This window comes from Procambarus clarkii, chromosome 86 (genome assembly GCF_040958095.1).
Source record: "Procambarus clarkii isolate CNS0578487 chromosome 86, FALCON_Pclarkii_2.0, whole genome shotgun sequence".
Classification (NCBI taxonomy): Eukaryota; Metazoa; Arthropoda; class Malacostraca; order Decapoda; family Cambaridae; genus Procambarus; species Procambarus clarkii.
In genome coordinates, this window is record NC_091235.1 from 15,142,593 (window position 1) to 15,162,923 (window position 20,331).

Consider the following 20,331-nt stretch of genomic DNA (forward strand, 5'->3'; position numbering starts at 1 on the left):
TGGGGAGGACAAGGGAACGAGAGGAGTACGAGATGGTGGTGCCGTATCTGTCGATAATTTCTGTGTTGCTTGTTAAGATTTCTCTTGTGATGGTCTGGTTGTGTGAGTAGATTATATGTTCCTTAATGGAGCCCTGTTGCTTGTGGAAACAACAGGGCTTATTTATTAAGCCTATTACTTTATTACTTATTAAAACAACTTATACATTATCTTCTCTTTCTTTCAGGAGAGTTGAGGAGTGGTGGTTAATGTGGTGGAGTGAGTGAGAGACGGAGACACTTACCTCCATGAGGACACCACCAGACCCGACCCACCACCCCAGCACCAACCAACAAGGAGCCTCGTAGCCTGGTGGATAGCGCGCAGGTCTCGTAATTCTGTGGCGCGGGTTCGATTCCCGCACGAGGCAGAAACAAATGGGCAAAGTTTCTTTCACCCTGAACGCCCCTGTTACCTAGCAGTAAATAGGTACCTGGGTGTTAGTCAGCTGTCACGGGCTGCTTCCTGGGGGTGGAGGCTTGGTCAAGGACCGGGCCGCGAAGACACTAAAGCCCCGAAATCAACTCAAGATAGCCTCAAGAACGTCAGGAAGGTCAGGTTAGGTCACCTTCCTAAGGACCTACTGCCTCACCCTACTCTCAACAGCACTTCTGGGACTCTGTACCACTTGTACTCCTGTAATTACTAAAGACCTAACTACTGTAGTCACATCATTACAGAAAGACCTGACTACTGCACTTGCATCATTACTGAAGTTGTCAGTAACGAGGGTTAAGTTAGAAATAAACAAGTGCGTTAACACTGACTGAAATGTTAACCTGAAGCAGGGTGAAGAACATTGTTGTTTGCGTCTAATGACAGGAAGGTTACAGGCAGCAGTACTCTATAAACAAAACCTTATGAATGATAGTACTACCTGCAGTAGTAACACTTGCTTATATCTATTGTGAACACTGTTCCTTGTGTCGAGTGTGAAGAACACTTGCTTATATCTATTGTGAAGAACACTGTTCCTTGCGTCGAGTGTGAAGAACACTTGCTTATATCTAGTGTGAAGAACACTATTCCTTGCGTCAAGTGTGAAGAACACTTGCTTATATCAAGTGTGAAGAACACTGTTCCTTGCGTCAAGTGTGAAGAACACTTGCTTATATCTAGTGTGAAGAACACTATTCCTTGCGTCAAGTGTGAAGAACACTATTCCTTGCGTCAAATGTGAAGAACACTATTCCTTGCGTCAAGTGTGAAGAATACTATTCCTTGCGTCAAGTGTGAAGAATACTATTCCTTGCGTCAAGTGTGAAGAACACTATTCCTTGCGTCAAGTTTGAAGAATACTATTCCTTGCGTCAAGTGTGAAGAAAACTATTCCTTGCGTCAAGTGTGAAGAACACTTGCTTATATCAAGTGTGAAGAACACTTGCTTACATACAGTGTAAAGAACACTTGCTTAAGGAATCTGTTGGTTTTAAATCAATCACTCATAACTTGAACCACTCATTGTTAACTCTGAATAATAAATGAGTTTGATGGTAAAGGTTCATTGCCTGAAGCTTTGACCATTATCCAGAACACCGAAGCTTTGTTATCCAGAGTACCATCGAGCCCGGCTGTCATGCCTAAGACAGGCTTCACAGAGGGACGGGTAATGACAGGAAGGTTACAGGCAGCAGTACTCTATAAACAAAACCTTATGAATGATAGTACTACCTGCAGTAGTAACAAACTGGTAACTGCCGATAACGAATAATAAATACTGATAACATACACATCAAAGTCACTGGCAGTAGTTGTAACTCGTCATCTTAATGCTGTCACTGGCAAGTCTGCTCTCGGAAAGGAATACATTGACTGGCACCTACTAAAGCAAGAACAAAATTCAAAGGCAAGTTTACTCGAGCAAGAACAGTATTCACTAACAACTCTACTCGAGCAAGAACAGTATTCACTAACAACTCTACTCGAGCAAGAACAGTATTCACTAACAACTCTACTCGAGCAAGAACAATCTCTGGCAACTCTGTTCAAACAAGAACATCTGCCGGGAATTGTAGATCATATAGAAATAAGTTCGTTAATATCAAGACTTTGAATTAAATGTATTGTACATACTGTTGCTTGTTGAATGTTTATTTTGAAGTCTGCGCAAATTATCATTAAATTTCACTGAAACGGTATCAAGTTCTCCTTGTGTTACCGTCACTACAAAGTTACCATTACATTACCAGTTAGTGGCATAAGTCACTGGAGGACTAAGCCGTGGTGAGTGACCAGGAAGTCATCCGCAGGTCATATCAGGCCCAAACACTCGTGCACTGGAGTGCCACTCAAGGCCACCAACACCAGTCCACTAGACAAGGGTTGTGGGTGAGAAGAGGTGTACTGGAGCGACGATGGTGGTCAGGGCTGTGGTTGTAGTGGTGGTGGTTCTGGCGGCTGAGGTATACACTCAACACACTACCCCGGTCACCTCCACCCTCCACAACCACAACCAACACCTGACCGTGTTTGGCAGGCAGGTTATCTCGCCCCCTCTGCCACCCAATCACACATACTTGCCGTTTACAGTAGGCGGAGGAGCGATAGAACTGACGAAGAGGAGAGACTCCCAGAGAGACATTACCCCACTAGGGAGCCAGGAGGTGTACTTACCTCACGGTACTGTAGCAAGTGTCAACACCAGCCAGCAGCCGCCTGGTGTCGCACATGCGTCCTCGGGCAAGAAAAAACTACTACATAAATCTGCTGGAAGAGGTAGTGAGAGCGGGCAGGGGAAAGGTGCCTGGGGTAGTGAAGAAGGGCGGCCGGACTGCCCCCATCTGGCCGCCTCGCAGCTGGTGCAAGACGGGTTTCACCGCGCCGTCCGGCTTGGTCTGGAGGAGTGTTCCAGACTGTGGTGCTCGCAGGTGGAGGGCAGCGAAGAGCGGCAGCACCAGAACGGTGTGTACCACGTGGTGCAGTTGGGTCACGTGGCAGAGTACCAGCACGTGTGTCTGCTCAACCTCACAAACATGATCGTCCTCCACCACTCGTGGCCCATGTGCTCCAGCGACTTCGTGTGCGCGACCAACCACTCGGTCTTCGAGATGTCAGCGTCAGACTGCATGCCGTGGCAGTGCTGGGCGGCGGAGACCTTGGTGCTGGTCTTCATGTTGTTTGTCTCTGTCTGCATTACCCTGATGAGTGTCGTCATCATGGTCGTCACCGTCGCCTGTCCACAGTTCCACAAGCCCAAGTATTACCTCAGGTTCTCGCTCGCAGCTACAGATTTCTTCATAGGGATTATCGTGTGCGGTCATGCCGCTTATAACCAGTGGGTTGGCCTCACAGAAATTCCCTTAGATAGATTCCCATACTACGGCAACCTGAAGGAAGGTCAGCTTTTCCGACACGTTCCCAACTGCCTGTGGGGCGTGTCGGACGTGCTCACGCAGATTAGCGGCTTCTTCGTCACGTCCAACATGATTATATCGCTGTACACACTGTCACTGATGAGCCTGGACCGCTACCTGTTGCTGACCAGGACTCACTACCGCGCCCTCGTCACCTCCAGCCGCGTCACCGCCGCCCTCGTCATGTCCTGGGGCTGCGGCCTCCTCGTGCCCTCGCTTCACTTCGTCTACAGACCCCAGATGCAAGAAGACATATGCATTAACTACGACACTTCGTCGTTCGACGTCCACATCATCAACATCGAAAGCAAGATCGCTACAGCGGACTACAAAGTGTACCTGAAGCACGCGGTGCCGCTGAGCGTGACGCTGGTGGTGGTGGGGCTCCCCATCATCTCTCTCCTCATCTTCTCCTTCAGGGCGCTACGCAAGTACAACTCGTACACGCGGGACCGATCAGTCCGGCAGGTCAAGTCAGCCCTCCAGCTGACGCAGAACCATTGTACCCTCTCGCGCCAGGCCAGCTCCACCAGCCTGGCCGCCATGGTCAACCTCACCGCCACGCCCACCCATGTACATCCCAATGGCGCCAAAGCCGCCGCCCACCATCACACCTCAACGCCACCGCCATACAAGATCAAATATACATTTAAAAAGAAAAGCGTGGAGCGTGACAACGGGAACTACGACCCGACTCTGACGACCTCCTTGGTGCGGATGTCTGCTGCAGGAGATACTGACTTAGACGACTACTCACGCACTCTCTCAGGTCAGTACAGCCTTCCACCTTTCACTTATGAATGTTATGCCTCAATTTTAGCCTCTTTACTCTCAATATCCGCTTTACATTCATAAACGTTTACACAAGTCTGGCAGCTGGTTTAACGAGCTTGGATCTTTGTATGCGAGGACGGGCTGTTATATTTCAACCCGTCCTCGACTCAAGTCCATTACATCCAGCGGTCGCCCCCACAGACGCATTCATAAATTTTAACATGCTGTTCATTCAAAACAAGAATTTTCTCAAATATAAACTAATATTATAATATATTAGCATATTGTGCATATATAGGCATAGGTTAGGTTAGGTCAGGTGTTTAGGTTCTGTTGGCGATTATTTGTATTTGTAGTACGTGGGTGAAGCATTTATAGCGTTGTGATTCGAACAAAATTCGTCAGTGAAGCACTTGTTCCGGAACTGTTCGAACGTCAGCAGTTGTGAGTCGTGTGTAAACCGCTTTTCATTCATAAACAGGGGGTTTGGCGGGTGCATGGAATCACTTTTGGATCTTTGTTTGGAGGACGGGCTGTATATTTGTAGTACGTGGGTGAAGCCTTTATAGCATTGTAGTTCGAACAAAAGTCGTCAGCAAAGCACTTGTTCCGGAAGTGTTCGGACGCCATCAATTGTGAGGCGTGTGTAAACCGTTTTATTCATAAACAGCTGGGGTTAGGCGGGTGCATGGAACGGACTTTGGCCTTTGTTTATGAGGACGGGCTGAATTTGTATTTGTAGTACGTGGGTGAAGCATTTATCAACCCGTCCTCAGACCTAGTCTATTCCATCTCAGCCAGTCCTCGCATACAAAGATCCAAGCTCGTGAATGCAGCCGCCAAACCCCCTGTTTATGAATGAAAAACTTCCTCTGTTCGTACCACAATTCTATAAATGCTTCACCCACGTGCTTCAAATACAAATTATCCCCAACAGAACCTAAACACCTAACCTAACCTACAACTAACTATATGTAGAACTTGCATATACTTTAAGGGTCTCGGTACTTCTTGACGCATAATCGAGAATCCCGGATTCGAATCCCGGGTTGGGAAAGAAAAGGTTGGACACGTTTTCTTTTACGTAATGCCTCTGTTCACCTAGCACCAAATAGGTACCTGTAAGCTAGGCAACTGTTGTGGGGTTGCATCCTGGCCAGGGCCATTAGACCTTGCAAGGGACATCAGTACAAGTATATACTGCATATACACAGACTTCCCGTCCCAAACAAAGCGAATTAGAAATTATATGATTAAAAATAGACTTTTCCTACAAACGAAGGCAGGAAATGCTGATATACAAGGCGATAGAACATTGCTCTCACACTCCTGGTAACGTGTGCCATCGGCCCGGGTGGCGTAGGCACCTGGGGGACTGGTGGTTCAATATGGCCGCTTAGTTGATGTCCGGCTCCTGCTCTGCCTGTGGCGGCCGTCAGGAAACGTGGTGCAATGATTGTCACATGGTCCTCTATGCTGCCCTGAAGGGCAATTGGAATTTTATAGATTTTTTCTGGTTAGATCTTGAGGTGAGGGAGCAGTCTGGTGCGGGTTTAGTCGAGAGATGGCGGGGGTCGGCAGGCGGATGTATCGTTTGGACTTGGTACTGTCAAGGCTGATGTCATGCCAGTGCTGTCAAGGCTAATGTCATGCCAGTGCTGTCAAGGCTGATGTCATGCCAGTAGTGTCAAGGCTGATGTCATTCCAGTAGTGTCAAGGCTGATGTCATTCCAGTAGTGTCAAGGTTGATGTCATGCCAATGCTGTCAAAGCTGATGTCATTCCAGTGCTGTCAATGCTGATGTCATGCCAGTAGTGTCAAGGCTGATGTCATGCTCGGGGGTGTACCCCCCGTCCCATCCCAAATCCTTATCCTAACCCCTTCCAAGTGCTATATAGTCTTAATGGCTTAGCGTTTTCCCCCTGGTAATTCCCCTTCCTGTTGCTGGGAAGAAGGTGGGAGAGGGAAGCAGAGTGCTGGCTCTTCCTCCTGTGTAGCTCATATCACACAGAATTTCCTATAGCTCCCGAGGCGTATTGGTGTAGTCTTTACTGCCAACACAGAAGCCGGTGCTGGAGAAGACATTCGTGCCTCTTCCATCTGGAATCGGATTCTTTATTCAGATTTCTATCCTGTCGTCCATGACGCACTCTGCAACCCTTGGAGGGATAGATGGTTGGGTATTACGAATAACAAGCTGCGTAGTATTAGATGTGACCTATCCCATTGGTCTTTCTGATTCAGACATAACACCATATTCATATATGGTGTCATGGCTGTAGCAGAAAGACCAATGGGATAGGTTACATTTAATAGTACGTAGCTTGTTCTGGCTAAAGTGCCTATTGACCAGCCTCTCCTCCTATAAAGAACGTCGCTTTTCGCTCGAATGCGTTACACAAAGCCAAACATTGTTGTACTAGAAAATGGAAGCGGCTGGCGAAAGTGACGTACCGTCCCGTTTTCTGTTGTGGGTCCTCTGGTAGGTTAGGAGAGACCACTTTATTTTGACGTTGTTTTTTTTTTTTGACGTTGTGCAACCTTAGGAGGTCGGACTGATTGGCCACATATGATTAACTCATAGACAATGAGTTGAATCCTGTGTGTACTTTAAAAACCTGTATTTACTCTCAGAAGTACACTCTTCCGGTCTTAGTTAAATAGTAGGCCTCCACCAGCCTCAGGAGACTATGGAGTTGCGCGTCTGGTTCTCGGTCTGAAGTGGCCTCTCCAGGGCGCGAAGCCTGGGTGGGTTGATACGGGGGAGAAGCTGTTACCCAAGCAGCAGGTCCCCACCTCTGCACAGCCCTCTCAATGCTGCAGGTCTCCCCCCCCCCCTCTCCCAGTAATTGATCTCTAAACCCTAATAAGAGCAACATTACCTTGCTTCACGCTTGATCTCAATGTGTCACTTTGGTTTGGTTAGGTCAAGTCCAGATTGGTTTGATTTGTATAAAAATCAAATATTCACAGGTACGTTTTGTGCTCATTCAAAGATGTTCAAACTTAATTTATGTTTAAAGATGTAATTAAAAACTTTTTCTCAAATATAATTACAAATTAATATATTTCAGTTTTTGTATATAGTTAGGCCTATATTAAGTTAAGTGTTTTTCGTTCAGTTACTAATGATTGACATCTATAATATGCATGTGAACCATTTAGAGAAGTGTGCTAAGAATATAGAAAGTGAATAAAGAATTTGTTGAGAAAAGTTGAGCCGTGATCAGGATTGTGTTTTTAAAAGACTAAAACTTTTGTGTTCAGTGTGAAGTTAAGAAATCAATTATTCTATGGCTTATGTAGTTTGAAAAAGTTCAAACTGTGCCCTTTTGAAGTGAGGTGAACCCAACAGATTATCAAATACCAATAATGAACAAATCTACAAGGGCCGTATAAGGGTTCGAACCTACGTCTGAGAGGATCCCAGACGCGCCTTAATCGACTGTGCTACGACATGGCCAAAAGAATTGCAACCTGCAGTTCAACTGACCTCAAACAGTACTGTAAATCCATCGTGGATTTGTTCAATTGATGCATCACGCTATTATGATTTCTGTGTGTAAATACCAATAATATTAATGAACTTTTTCTTATTCCTTTCCACCAAGTATTGCCTGCGTCAGTGTTCCCAGTGTGGTGCCCCGCAGGGAGGGAGGCGGGGGCGGCGCCGGCGGCACTAGAGGCAGCAGGTGCAGGAGAGCCACCACCACCACTCGACAGGTCGTGCCGCCAGAGCATGTTGGGCTCTCTTGGCCTCCGACGGCTGCTCTCTCCTAACACCACCCAACACCACGTTGCTGCCACCATCAGACGCCTCAGAGGGTCAGTTGCTTCACTTGTTTAGCAGGCTTCGAGGCCTCGTCCTTGTAGGAGGCTCCGAGACCTCGTCCTTGTAGGAGGCTCCGAGACCTCGTCCTTGTAGGAGGCTCCGAGGCCTCCACCTTGTAGGAAGCTCCGAGGCCTCGTCCTTGTAGGAGGCTCCGAGACCTCGTCCTTGTAGGAGGCTCCAAGGCCTCCACCTTGTAGGAAGCTCCGAGGCCTTCACAAGGTTTTATATCAACAAATAACTACAACATAAGTTGACAGAGGTGACTACACTGATAAGGATATATGTCTTAAGGTACTAATATTAGGAAAGTTGGTAGTACAAGACACAGTGTGAGTTTGAAGCACAAGGTAGAAAACTAGGAGGATGAAATTAAGTACTTATTTATTTTCCTTTTGAACCGGGCATGGGTTGGACAATTTTTTAATTCATCAGGGAGTAAGTTCCATAGACTGGGTCCCTTTATTTGTATGGAGTGTTTGCACAGATTTAGTCTGACTCTGGAGATATGAAAGAGATATTTATTTCTGGTGTGGTGCTCATGGGTTCTATTACAGCTAGCATTGTAAAGTTTCAGATCAAGATTAGCATTTAGGAACAAGGTTTTGTACATGTAGATAGCACATTAGAATGTGTGTGGAGTGAGTGTATGTTTAGCATGTTAAGGGACTTAAACAGAGGGGGGCTGTGTGTTGTCTGAAGACAGAGTTTGTTATTGTTCTGGTAGCAGACTTCTGCTGGGTGATGATGGGCTTGTGGTAATTTGCAGTGGTTGAACCCCATGCACAGACACCGTATGTCAGATAGGGATAGACTAGTACGTAGTATAATGAGAGGAGATCAGAGTGGGGAACATAATATCTGATTTTAGAAAGTATACCAACCGTTTGTAAGATTTTTTTGGCTACTATATGTTGAATGTGGGTGCTGAAGTTGAGTCTCTTGTCTATATATAGGTCATGAAACTTTGCCTCATTTTTATTGGTAATATTAACATTGTAAATCTGAAGTTGAATCTGATTTGATGATTTACTACCATGTAAAATGTACGTTTATTCTAGAGCTAACTAGAGTGTGTTACAGAACAGTGGGCGGGTAGAGTGACGTGTGGGTGTAACTAATCCTATCTATCCTATCCTATCCTATCACCGTACAGGACGGTGGGCGGGGAGCGCGTGACGGTAAGAGAGAGAGACAGAGAGATCACCTGTACCGTCCTGGTCAACGTGGCCGTGTTCATCTTCGCCTGCTTCCCGCTCCTGGGCGTCGGGGGGTGGATGATGTTCCTCTACTTCACTCAGCAGGTCAGTCATTGACATGTCTTTTTTTCTCCATGTCCTCCCCTGTATACAGGTGGGTACAGGAGCACTCTCCTTTATACAGGTGGGTACAGGACCACTCTCCTTTATACAGGTGGGTACAGGAGCACTCTCCTTTATACAAGTGGGTACAGGAGCACTCTCCTTTATACAAGTGGGTACAGGAGCACTCTCCTTTATACAAGTGGGTACAGGAGCACTCTCCTTTATACAGGTGGGTACAGGAGCACTCTCCTTTATACAAGTGGGTACAGGAGCATTCTCCTTTTTATACTGGTGGGTACAGGAGCACTCTCCTTTTTATACAGGTGGGTACAGGAGCACTCTCCTTTATACAGGTGGGTACAGGAGCACTCTCCTTTATACAGGTGGGTACAGGAGCACTCTCCTTTATACAGGTGGGTACAGGAGCACTCTCCTTTATACAGGTGGGTACAGGAGCACTCTCCTTTATACAGGTGGGTACAGGAGCACTCTCCTTTTTATACAGGTGGGTACAGGAGCACTCTCCTTTATACAAGTGGGTACAGGAGCACTCTCCTTTATACAGGTGGGTACAGGAGCACTCTCCTTTATACAGGTGGGTACAGGAGCACTCTCCTTTATACAGGTGGGTACAGGAGCACTCTCCTTCATACAAGTGGGTACAGGAGCACTCTCCTTTATACAGGTGGGTACAGGAGCACTCTCCTTTATACAGGTGGGTACAGGAGCACTCTCCTTTATACAGGTGGGTACAGGAGCACTCTCCTTTATACAGGTGGGTACAGGAGCACTCTCCTTTATACAGGTGGGTACAGGAGCACTCTCCTTTATACAGGTGGGTACAGGAGCACTCTCCTTTATACAGGTGGGTACAGGAGCACTCTCCTTTATACAGGTGGGTACAGGAGCACTCTCCTTTATACAGGTGGGTACAGGAGCACTCTCCTTTATACAGGTGGGTACAGGAGCACTCTCCTTTATACAGGTGGGTACAGGAGCACTCTCCTTTATACAGGTGGGTACAGGAGCACTCTCCTTTATACAGGTGGGTACAGAGGCAGACGGCTTCTGGCGCCTCTTCCCAGGGTGAGAGCTTTCCCTTCCCAGGGTGAGAGCTTTCCCTTCCCAGGGTTAGAGCTTTCCCTTCCCAGGGTGAGAGCTTTCCCTTCCCATAGCTCGTGGTAAGCCCCATGTGTTCTCCCTGGAGCATGATCCGCTTACTGATTAACAACCAGGTCCCTGGTTCCTGCTAGGTAAACTGGGCGCCAGCAGTTGAGGATTGAGGACAAAGTCAATCTCCTCCTTTTCATAAATCTCTGAAGTGTTCATTTAAAAATATGCATATTTTTCTTGTCGAGATCTCGGAAGTGTAATTCTTTCATCTTATTTACTAATTCTTTCATCTTATTTACTAATTCTTTCATCTTATTTACTAATTCTTTCATCTTATTTACTAATTCTTTCATCTTATTTACTAATTCTTTCATCTTATTTACTAATTCTTTCATCTTATTTACTTATTATTCATATTATTTATTTATTTTCATCTTTCATGTGTTTCGTCAACAATATGACGGTGTGAAGAGACAGTGAATCACTGTAACGTTGATGAGTACACAGGTATGAGGATGAGTTACCATTAGGATGATGAGGACGTGTGAAGGGGGGACTGGACACTCTGCCCTGTCCCCCATAGGGCGGGGGGAGGGATTCCAACCCATGTACTGTCTCACTCTTTCCTTGCCTCATTCTTCATACCACTCAGCCTTATATTCCTATTTACATTCCAGATTGTAACTCTTGAATTTGACAGTAAAACCTTTAAATCAGTTTTTACAAATGTAAATAATCTTTGTGCCAATAATTGCACACGAATAATTGTCTTTCTGTATTTAACTATATGAACATAAGCAAGCGGCGATGAGTCACAATAACGTGGCTGAAGTATGTTGACCAGACCACACACTAGAAGGTGAAGGGACGACGACGTTTCGGTCCGTCCTGGACCCTTCTCAATCGACTTGAGAATGAACCAGGACTGGACCGAAACGTCGTCGTCCCTTCACCTTCTAGTGTATGAACATAAGACGTTAGACGTATTATCCTGAGTTGAGAGTCGAGTATTAAGACATGTTTGGCTCCTCCGCAGGACACCATCAACAACCCGGCGCCCCTCAAGCAGCTGCTGTTCGTGGCGCCGTGGCTGATGGCCCTCAACAGCCTGTGGAACGCCGTCCTTCATCTCTCCTACAACCACAAGTTCCGCTCCGCCACCGGCCACATGATCAGAGTCAGCTGGAGGAAGGTGTGTCGGGTGTTCTGTCACTATAATCCGCTCCAGCAGTGACCTCCCTACACCCCCTTCTCTCACCAGTGGCACCACGAGAGAGGTCACAACACCTGCCTCGTATGACCCTGTTGCAACAGGTGTTTGGAGAGATACTGTTGCAGAGGTTACAGCCAACTGTTGGGGAAAAAAACTATGGTGTGTTTGCAATTGTATCAACACTTGGTGCTTAGCGTAAACAGAAAGGTATGGTGAGGTAAACACGTGAATTTATAGGGATTCAACACATTCTTATTTATATACGAAGTACTTTTGCAATACGCTAAGCTTATACAGGTCTTAAAAATATTGGTTGTGAATAGTTTTGAAAAGGTTGCCAGGTCAGGTTGGGAAGACAGTAGTTGAGAGTGGCACCAATCAGGTTGGGAACTCTCTTGAGACTATAAGAACCAACCGCTCTGATTGTTGGACCAATCGGCCAATCAATATTATAGTTACTATAGTGCAACTTAAGTTAGTGTGATGTCTTTTAGCAAGTAAGTTATCTGTACCATCGAACAAGAGCTTCGTGCTCAGATCATAAAGGGGGTTGTTTTCACAGCCTGGCAGACGCCATAAAAGGGGGAGTTGTTTTCACAGCCTGGCAGACGCCATAAAAGGGGGGTTGTTTTTACAGCCTGGCAGACGCCATAAAAGGGGGTTGTTTTCACAGCCTGGCAGACGCCATAAAAGGGGGTTGTTTTCACAGCCTGGCAGACGCCATAAAAGGGGGTTGTTTTCACAGCCTGGCAGACGCCATAAAAGGGGGAGTTGTTTTCACAGCCTGGCAGAGGCCTTAGGGAGCTGTTCTTGTTGAACAGACATTTGAAATGTTACCATATCTTAGCATAAAGCTCAGATATGGTAAGTCAACCTCACTTTGCTCATGATCGTGTCATTTCTGTGAAAATAATAATTTATATCGTGGTGTTATGCTTTCAATGTGATATTACGTGTGTAATGGAATGGAAATCTGCCTTTATCCAAAATTTCCTGTATATGCATTTTGAATTGCATACATAATTTATTTTCATAAACAAATGGAAGCAAGTTAAGTGGATAATGTTGATAAATGCTTGGATATCAATATCAGACTATCATAGTTATCCTTCAGAATCAAAGTCAACTGGCCTCTGAACACGGCATCTTGAGTGCTGTCACTCAGGAACACTGCATCTTGAGTGCTGTCACTCAGGAACACTGCATCTTGAGTGCTGTCACTCAGGAACACTGCATCTTGAGTGCTGTCACTCAGGAACACTGCATCTTGAGTGCTGTCACTCAGGAACACTTCATATTGAGTGCTGTCACTCAGGAACACTGCATCTTGAGTGCTGTCACTCAGGAACACTGCCTCTTGAGTGCACCAAGAACCGGCACCATTATTTGTGCTACTTTAAGCTGCCCTTGCCTCTCTGTACGTTACAGAGGCTCCTCTCTTGCATTCCTCTAGTTCTTTCATCCTCTCTATATATATTTGAGATGGGAGATCCCTGGTGTATATATGGAGAAGTGCAAAGAGGTACAGACTCAGAGGTACAGACTGAGAGGTACAGTGAGGTACAGACAAAGAGGTACAGACTCAGCCATTGTGTATATATGGGGCTCCGCACACACATGTATCCAAATGTCTCTTCCATAAACCAATAAGTGCAACACTACATATCTCTGTATAGGATATATATTCTTGTCGATATCTGCTACTAAAACAGTTGTGCCTGATAATACCAAAGATATGTGCTTGTCGTAATATAATTGTGCATTTGTGAATGTTACATTGTGTAGAAATATATATATATATATTTATTTGTATTTGTAGATATAAGATATATATCTTATATGTTAATAATTAGAAGACATAACTATTGTGAGGTGATTGGGGGTCGTTGATCAGTGGATTGGTCTGTTTACAAACATGTTTACAAGCATGTTTACAACGTGCTCTCACTCTAGGGTTTGTTTACCAACAACACCTCAGTGTGAGACCACGTGCTACCTGGAGGTTGATACCTCAGTGGCGTTAGGTAGGTCTCAACCCATTCACCTCAGCTGCTTGAGTATACTTAAACCATTCATCTCAGCTACTTGAGTATACTTAAACCATTCACCTCAGCTGCTTGAGTATACTTAAACCATTCATCTCAGCTACTTGAGTATACTTAAACCATTCACCTCAGCTGCTTGAGTATACTTAAACCATTCATCTCAGCTACTTGAGTATACTTAAACCATTCACCTCAGCTGCTTAAGTATACTCATATCATTCACCACAGCTACTTGAGTATACTCAAACCATTCACCACAGCTGCTTGAGTATACTCAAACCATTCACCACAGCTACTTGAGTATACTCAAACCATTCACCTCACTGCTTGAGTATACTCAAACCATTCACCACAGCTGCTTGAGTATACACAAACCATTCACCTCAGCTGCTTGAGTATACTCAAACCATTCACCTCACTGCTTTAAGTATACTCAAACCATTCACCTCAGCGGCTTGAGTATACTCAAACCATTCACACCATGGTATACCCTTCAGAGTATACTCATTCAATCACAACAATAATATACCTGAGACCCACCATCTGTCTAGCGGCCATGACGGGGACAGGAAGTCGGCAGCATGTTAAACGTCCCCCCCCCATTTGTCCTGATATTTTTTTTTCCCAGTTGGCTTTTGAGTTGTAGTAATGTCTTGTCAGTTACAGCTCCGACGGGTAGGCGGTTCCATGAGTTTATAACCTTATGGGTGGAAAATCATCTGTTTGTTGTCCTGCATTGTGACTCAATTTGTATGGCTCATTTTGTCCGGGACAGGCAGCCTGTATATATATGTGCCCAGAAAATGGGTTCCCATCTAGAACGAACTTAACAATTTGATGCTGCTGACCTTTATATGTGTAGTATATGACCTTATATGTGTTGTATATGACCTTATATGTGTTGTATATGACCTTATATGTGTTGTATATGACCTTATATGTGTTGTATATGACCTTATATGTGTTGTATATGACCTTATATGTGTTGTATATGATCTTATATGTGTTGTATATGACCTTATATGTGTTGTATATGACCTTATATGTGTTGTATATGATCTTATATGTGTTGTATATGACCTTATATGTGTTGTATATGACCTTATATGTGTTGTATATGACCTTATATGTGTTGTATATGATCTTATATGTGTTGTATATGACCTTATATGTGTTGTATATGACCTTATATGTGTTGTATATGATCTTATATGTGTTGTATATGATCTTATATGTGTTGTATATGACCTTATATGTGTTGTATATGATCTTATATGTGTTGTATATGACCTTATATGCGTTGTATATGACCTTATATGTGTTGTATATGACCTTATATGTGTTGTATATGACCTTATATGTGTTGTATATGACCTTATATGTATTGTATATGACCTTTTAAAGAAATGGTCTGGATTAATATCCTTTAATTTCTTCAGAATGGTAAAAGTTTCTACAAATACAACAAATACAAATATTTATTCAGGTAAAGTACATACATACAAGGTGAGATACAAAAGTTGATGGATTTATAGATAGAGCTAGTACATACAATGCCCAATGCCTATGCCCGAAACGCTTTGCGTAATAGTGGCTTTAGGCATTGTATGTACTAGCTCTACCTATAAGTCAACCAATCCTTGTAAAAATTTATTGTATGTATGTACCTTACCTAAATAAAATTGTATTGTATAAAGCCACTATTACGCAAAGCGTTTCGGGCAGCATATTCCATCTCTATCTACGAGATCCGCCCCTATCGTGTCTGGGTTGTAACCATAATAGAACGTCGTATTTTTAACGTATACTCTCCCTCCCTAAGGCCAAAAATCGTCGCACTAGAAAATGAAAGCGGCTCGCGGAAATTCACATACTGTCCCGTTTTCTGTTTTAGGTCCTCTGGTAGGTTATAATAAGGGCATTCTTGTACGACTAGAATGCTTACTGTATTTACATGTTTGACTTGTCAAATACATGCTGTATCCTCTTGTAAACACTACATCATAAGCTATACTCAAATACAATTTTAGGTGTGTCCTATCATTTTCATACATAACCGTGTATGCATACAACATTTTGTTGTATTATTCATTAGTGTATGAGGTCATCTTGCCCCAGTCACCTTATGTGATACAAAAGTCATCATCTGTCAGCACAATAGAACGTGTTTTTTAAACTGTAAATTTATCTTATTCGTAAATTTAGCAGGTGTTAAAACCTGATTTCCGGAAGTATGTGAGCGATGTTTCTAAAATGCAGGTGTTTGCTGAGGCAGGTGTTGTGTAGTGTTGCTGGAGAGGAGTGCGGGTGTTTGCTGAGGCAGGTGTTGTGTAGTGTTGCTGGAGAGGAGTGCAGGTGTTTGCTGAGGCAGGTGTTGTGTAGTGTTGCTGGAGAGGAGTGCAGGTGTTTGCTGAGGCAGGTGTTGTGTAGTGTTGCTGGAGAGGAGTGCAGGTGTTTACTGAGGCAGGTGTTGTGTAGTGTTGCTGGAGAGGAGTGCAGGTGTTTGCTGAGGCAGGTGTTGTGTAGTGTTGCTGGAGAGGAGTGCAGGTGTTTACTGAGGCAGGTGTTGTGTAGTGTTGCTGGAGAGGAGTGCAGGTGTTTGCTGAGGCAGGTGTTGTGTAGTGTTGCTGGAGAGGAGTGCAGGTGTTTACTGAGGCAGGTGTTGTGTAGTGTTGCTGGAGAGGAGTGCAGGTGTTTGCTGAGGCAGGTGTTGTGTAGTGTTACTGGAGAGGAGTGCAGGTGTTTGCTGAGGCAGGTGTTGTGTAGTGTTGCTGGAGAGGAGTGCAGGTGTTTACTGAGGCAGGTGTTGTGTAGTGTTGCTGGAGAGGAGTGCAGGTGTTTACTGAGGCAGGTGTTGTGTAGTGTTGCTGGAGAGGAGAGCAGGTGTTTACTGAGGCAGGTGTTGTGTAGTGTTGCTGGAGAGGAGAGCAGGTGTTTACTGAGGCAGGTGTTGTGTAGTGTTGCTGGAGAGGAGAGCAGGTGTTTACTGAGGCAGGTGTTGTGTAGTGTTGCCAGAAAAGAGTGGGACATACAGTCTCCATCACATAGTATGTGACAGGTCTGACGTATGTCAGACCAATTTTGGAATATGCAGCTCCAGCATGAAGTCCATATCTCGTCAAGCACAACACTAAATTGGAGAAGAATCAGAGGTTTGCCACCAGACTAGTGCCCGAACTGAGGGGCGTGAAGTATGAGGAGAGACTACGGGAATTAAACCTCACGTCGCTGGAAGACAGGAGAGTTAGGGGGAGGATATGATCACCACATACAAGATTCTCAGAGGAATTGACAGGGTAGACAAGGACAGTTGATTTAACACAAGGGGCACACTCATTAGTGAACACAGGTGGAAATTGAGTACCCAAATGAGCCATAAAGACATTAGAAAGAATTTTAGTGTCAGAGTAGTTAATAAATGGAATGCACTAGGAAGTGATGTGGTGGAGGCTGACTCTATACACAGTTTTAAATGTAGATATGATAGAGCCCAGTAGGCTCAGGAACCTGTACACCAGTTGATTGACGGTTGAGAGGCGGGATCAAAGAGCTGAAGATCAAGAACAACTAGGTGAGTACATACTTGATCTGTACTGTTGTAACTGTACAATATATAAATTATATCACTCATATCTTCCACCTGTGCATTTCATTATCTCATATATTTCACCTTCAGTGATAGTGTACAGTGACTGGTTGAGGCATTTTTTTTTTTTTTGAGATATATACAAGAGTTGTTACATTCTTGTACAGCCACTAGTACGCGTAGCGTTTCGGGCAGGTCCCTGGAATACGATCCCCGCCGCGAAGAATCGTTTTTACATCCAAGTACACATTTTACTGTTGCGTTAAACAGAGGCTACAGTTAAGGAATTGCGCCCAGTAAATCCTCCCCGGCCAGGATACGAACCCATGACATAGCGCTCGCGGAACGCCAGGCGAGTGTCTTACCACTACACTACGGAGACTGTTGAGGCATTTCATAGAGGCCACGGTATTGGCCAGGGAACACAGACAAGGTTAGGGTCAGTTTAAACACAGTTTGTCTTATAACATACACTTTCACACACACACACACACACATATGTGTGTGTAAATCACGAAGAAATTAACACGTGATGAACAATGTGTTAATTTGTAGGTCTGGTTGATGAAGTTCTGGGAGTTCTTCTACTCCCCAAGCCCAGCCCGAGAAAACTCACACCCCAGCAGTGACTGGAACCCATACTGCCAGGAGCACATTGCAACTGTGCTGCCCGGTCGTGATGGTCGAGTGGATTAAGTGCCCTGTACACCAGTTGCAATGTGCTCCTGGCAGTATGGGTTCGAGTCGCTTCTGGGGTGTGAGTTTTCAGATTATATATATATATATATATATATATATATATATATATATATATATATATATATATATATATATATATATATATATATATATATATATATGTCGTACCTAGTAGCCAGAACGCACTCATCAGCCTACTATTCAAGGCCCGATTTGCCTAATAAGCCAAGTTTTCATGAATTAATTGTTTTTCGAGTACCTAACCTACCTAACCTAACTTTTCCGGCTACCTAACCTAACCTAACCTATAGAGATAGGTTAGGTTAGGTTAGGTAGGGTTGGTTAGGTTCGGTCATATATCTACGTTAATTTTAACTCCAATAAAAAAAATTGACCTCATACATAATGAAATGGGTAGCTTTATCATTTCATAAGAAAAAAATTAGAGAAAATATATTAATTCAGGAAAACTTGGCTTATTAGGCAAATTTGGCCTTGCATAGTAGGCTGAGAAGTGCGTTCTGGCTACTAGGTACGACATATATATATATATATATATATATATATATATATATATATATATATATATATATATATATATATATATATATAACGATAGTGAATGTGTACGTAGCTACTGGTGGTATCTTTTATCAGTGGTGTCGTTATGTTGTTGTAACATTTGTTTGTTAACACTAGTGAATTGAGTATCTATAGATAAGCTGAGGTGAGAGAGCAGATATGTCTCCTTCAGTGTTTAGTTACTTGTGTCAGGCTACGGCTCCTGGTGCTTCAGGAGCAGCATCAGGGAACAGCTATGTTGTCATACTTACACAATGGGGGAATCCCACAATATTTTTGTATAAAACAATGGTGTACAAATAAATAACCTGCTCATGTTATTATTTTGTACTTTTATTATCCAAGTAGTGTGTAACTAGGTCAGTATATTATGTTGGTATTATTAATGATATTAATCGATTTGTGTAGAATTTGATCATGTGATGGAAGGAGACTGTTGGCGCGTGTATGGTCTGCTGCATCATATATATATATATATATATATATATATATATATATATATATATATATATATATATATATATATATGAAGCCCACATACATTCATATATATATATATATATATATATATATATATATATATATATATATATATATATATATATATATATGTGTGTGTGTGTGTGTGTGTGTGTGTGTGTGTGTGTGTGTGTGTGTGTGTGTGTGTGTGTGAGAAAGCTGCATGAACGCGCAGGCCATAAATCACTAAGAACTATTTGACCCGGCTAGGATTCGAACCCATGCCGTCTAGGATCACCCCTAAACTACACAGTACCGTGACCACCGCAGGTCCAAAGACCCACGGTGGTCCAAAGACCCACCGCACCACCGCATTGGTGCGGTGGTCAAAGACCCAAAAGTGATTCCATGCACCCGCCAAACCCCCTGTTTATGAATGAAAAATGGTTTACACCAACCCGTCCTCGACCCAAGTCCATTACATCCAACACACATACATTCATAAATTTTTACATGCTGTTCATTCAAAACAGTAATTTTCTCAAATAAAAATTAACATTATAATATATTAGCATATTGTGCATATATATAGGCATAGGTTAGGTTAGGTGTTTAGGTTCTGTTGGCGATTATTGTAATTGTAGTACGTGGGTGAAGCATTTACAGCGTTGTGGTTCGAACAAAATTTGTCAGTGAAGCACTTGTTCTGGAAATGTTCGAACGTCAGCAGTTGTGAGTCATGTGTAAACCGTTTTTCATTCATAAACAGGGGGTTTGGAGGGTGCATGGAATCACTTTTGGGTCTTTGTTTGGAGGACGGGCTGCAGGCTGGCTCTGGCCAGCCCATCCTAGCATACAAAGTTCCAAGCTCGTTAATCCAGCCGCCAAACCCCCGTTTATGAATAAAAAGCGGTTTACAAAGAACTCACAACTGATGACGTCCGAACACTTCCGGAACAAGTGCTTCGCTCACGTCATTTGTTCGAACCACAATTCTATAAATGCTTCACCCACGTACTTCATATACAAATAATCGCCAACAAAACCTAAACACCTAATCTAACGTACGCCTAACTATACATATAATTTTTATGTATAATAATGTTAACTTACATGTATGAGAACAAACCTATTTTTAATGCTAAAATTTATGAATGCGTCTGTGGGGTCGACCGCTGGATGTAATGGACTTGAGTCGAGGACAGGCAGTGAACCACAACGGTGTAAATGCTTCACCCGCGTACTACAAATACAAATAATCCCAGCCCGTCCTCCAAACAAAGATCCAAAAGTGATTCCATGCACCCGCCAAACCCCCTGTTTATGAATGAAAAG

At 43.8% G+C, this 20,331-nt stretch overlaps 1 protein-coding gene across 1 annotated transcript; it reads left to right on the forward strand.

The window, feature by feature from the left end:
• The first annotated feature begins 1,020 nt into the window (after positions 1–1,020).
• On the forward strand, positions 1,021–14,495 carry LOC123769392 (uncharacterized). The gene is made up of 5 exons (XM_045760505.2): positions 1,021–4,165; positions 4,736–4,754; positions 7,825–7,991; positions 9,152–9,299; positions 11,449–14,495. Exons 1-5 carry the CDS (start codon positions 2,394–2,396, stop codon positions 11,644–11,646), a joined length of 2,304 nt encoding a protein of 767 aa, XP_045616461.2. The 5' UTR covers positions 1,021–2,393; the 3' UTR covers positions 11,647–14,495.
• The last annotated feature ends 5,836 nt before the right edge of the window (positions 14,496–20,331 follow it).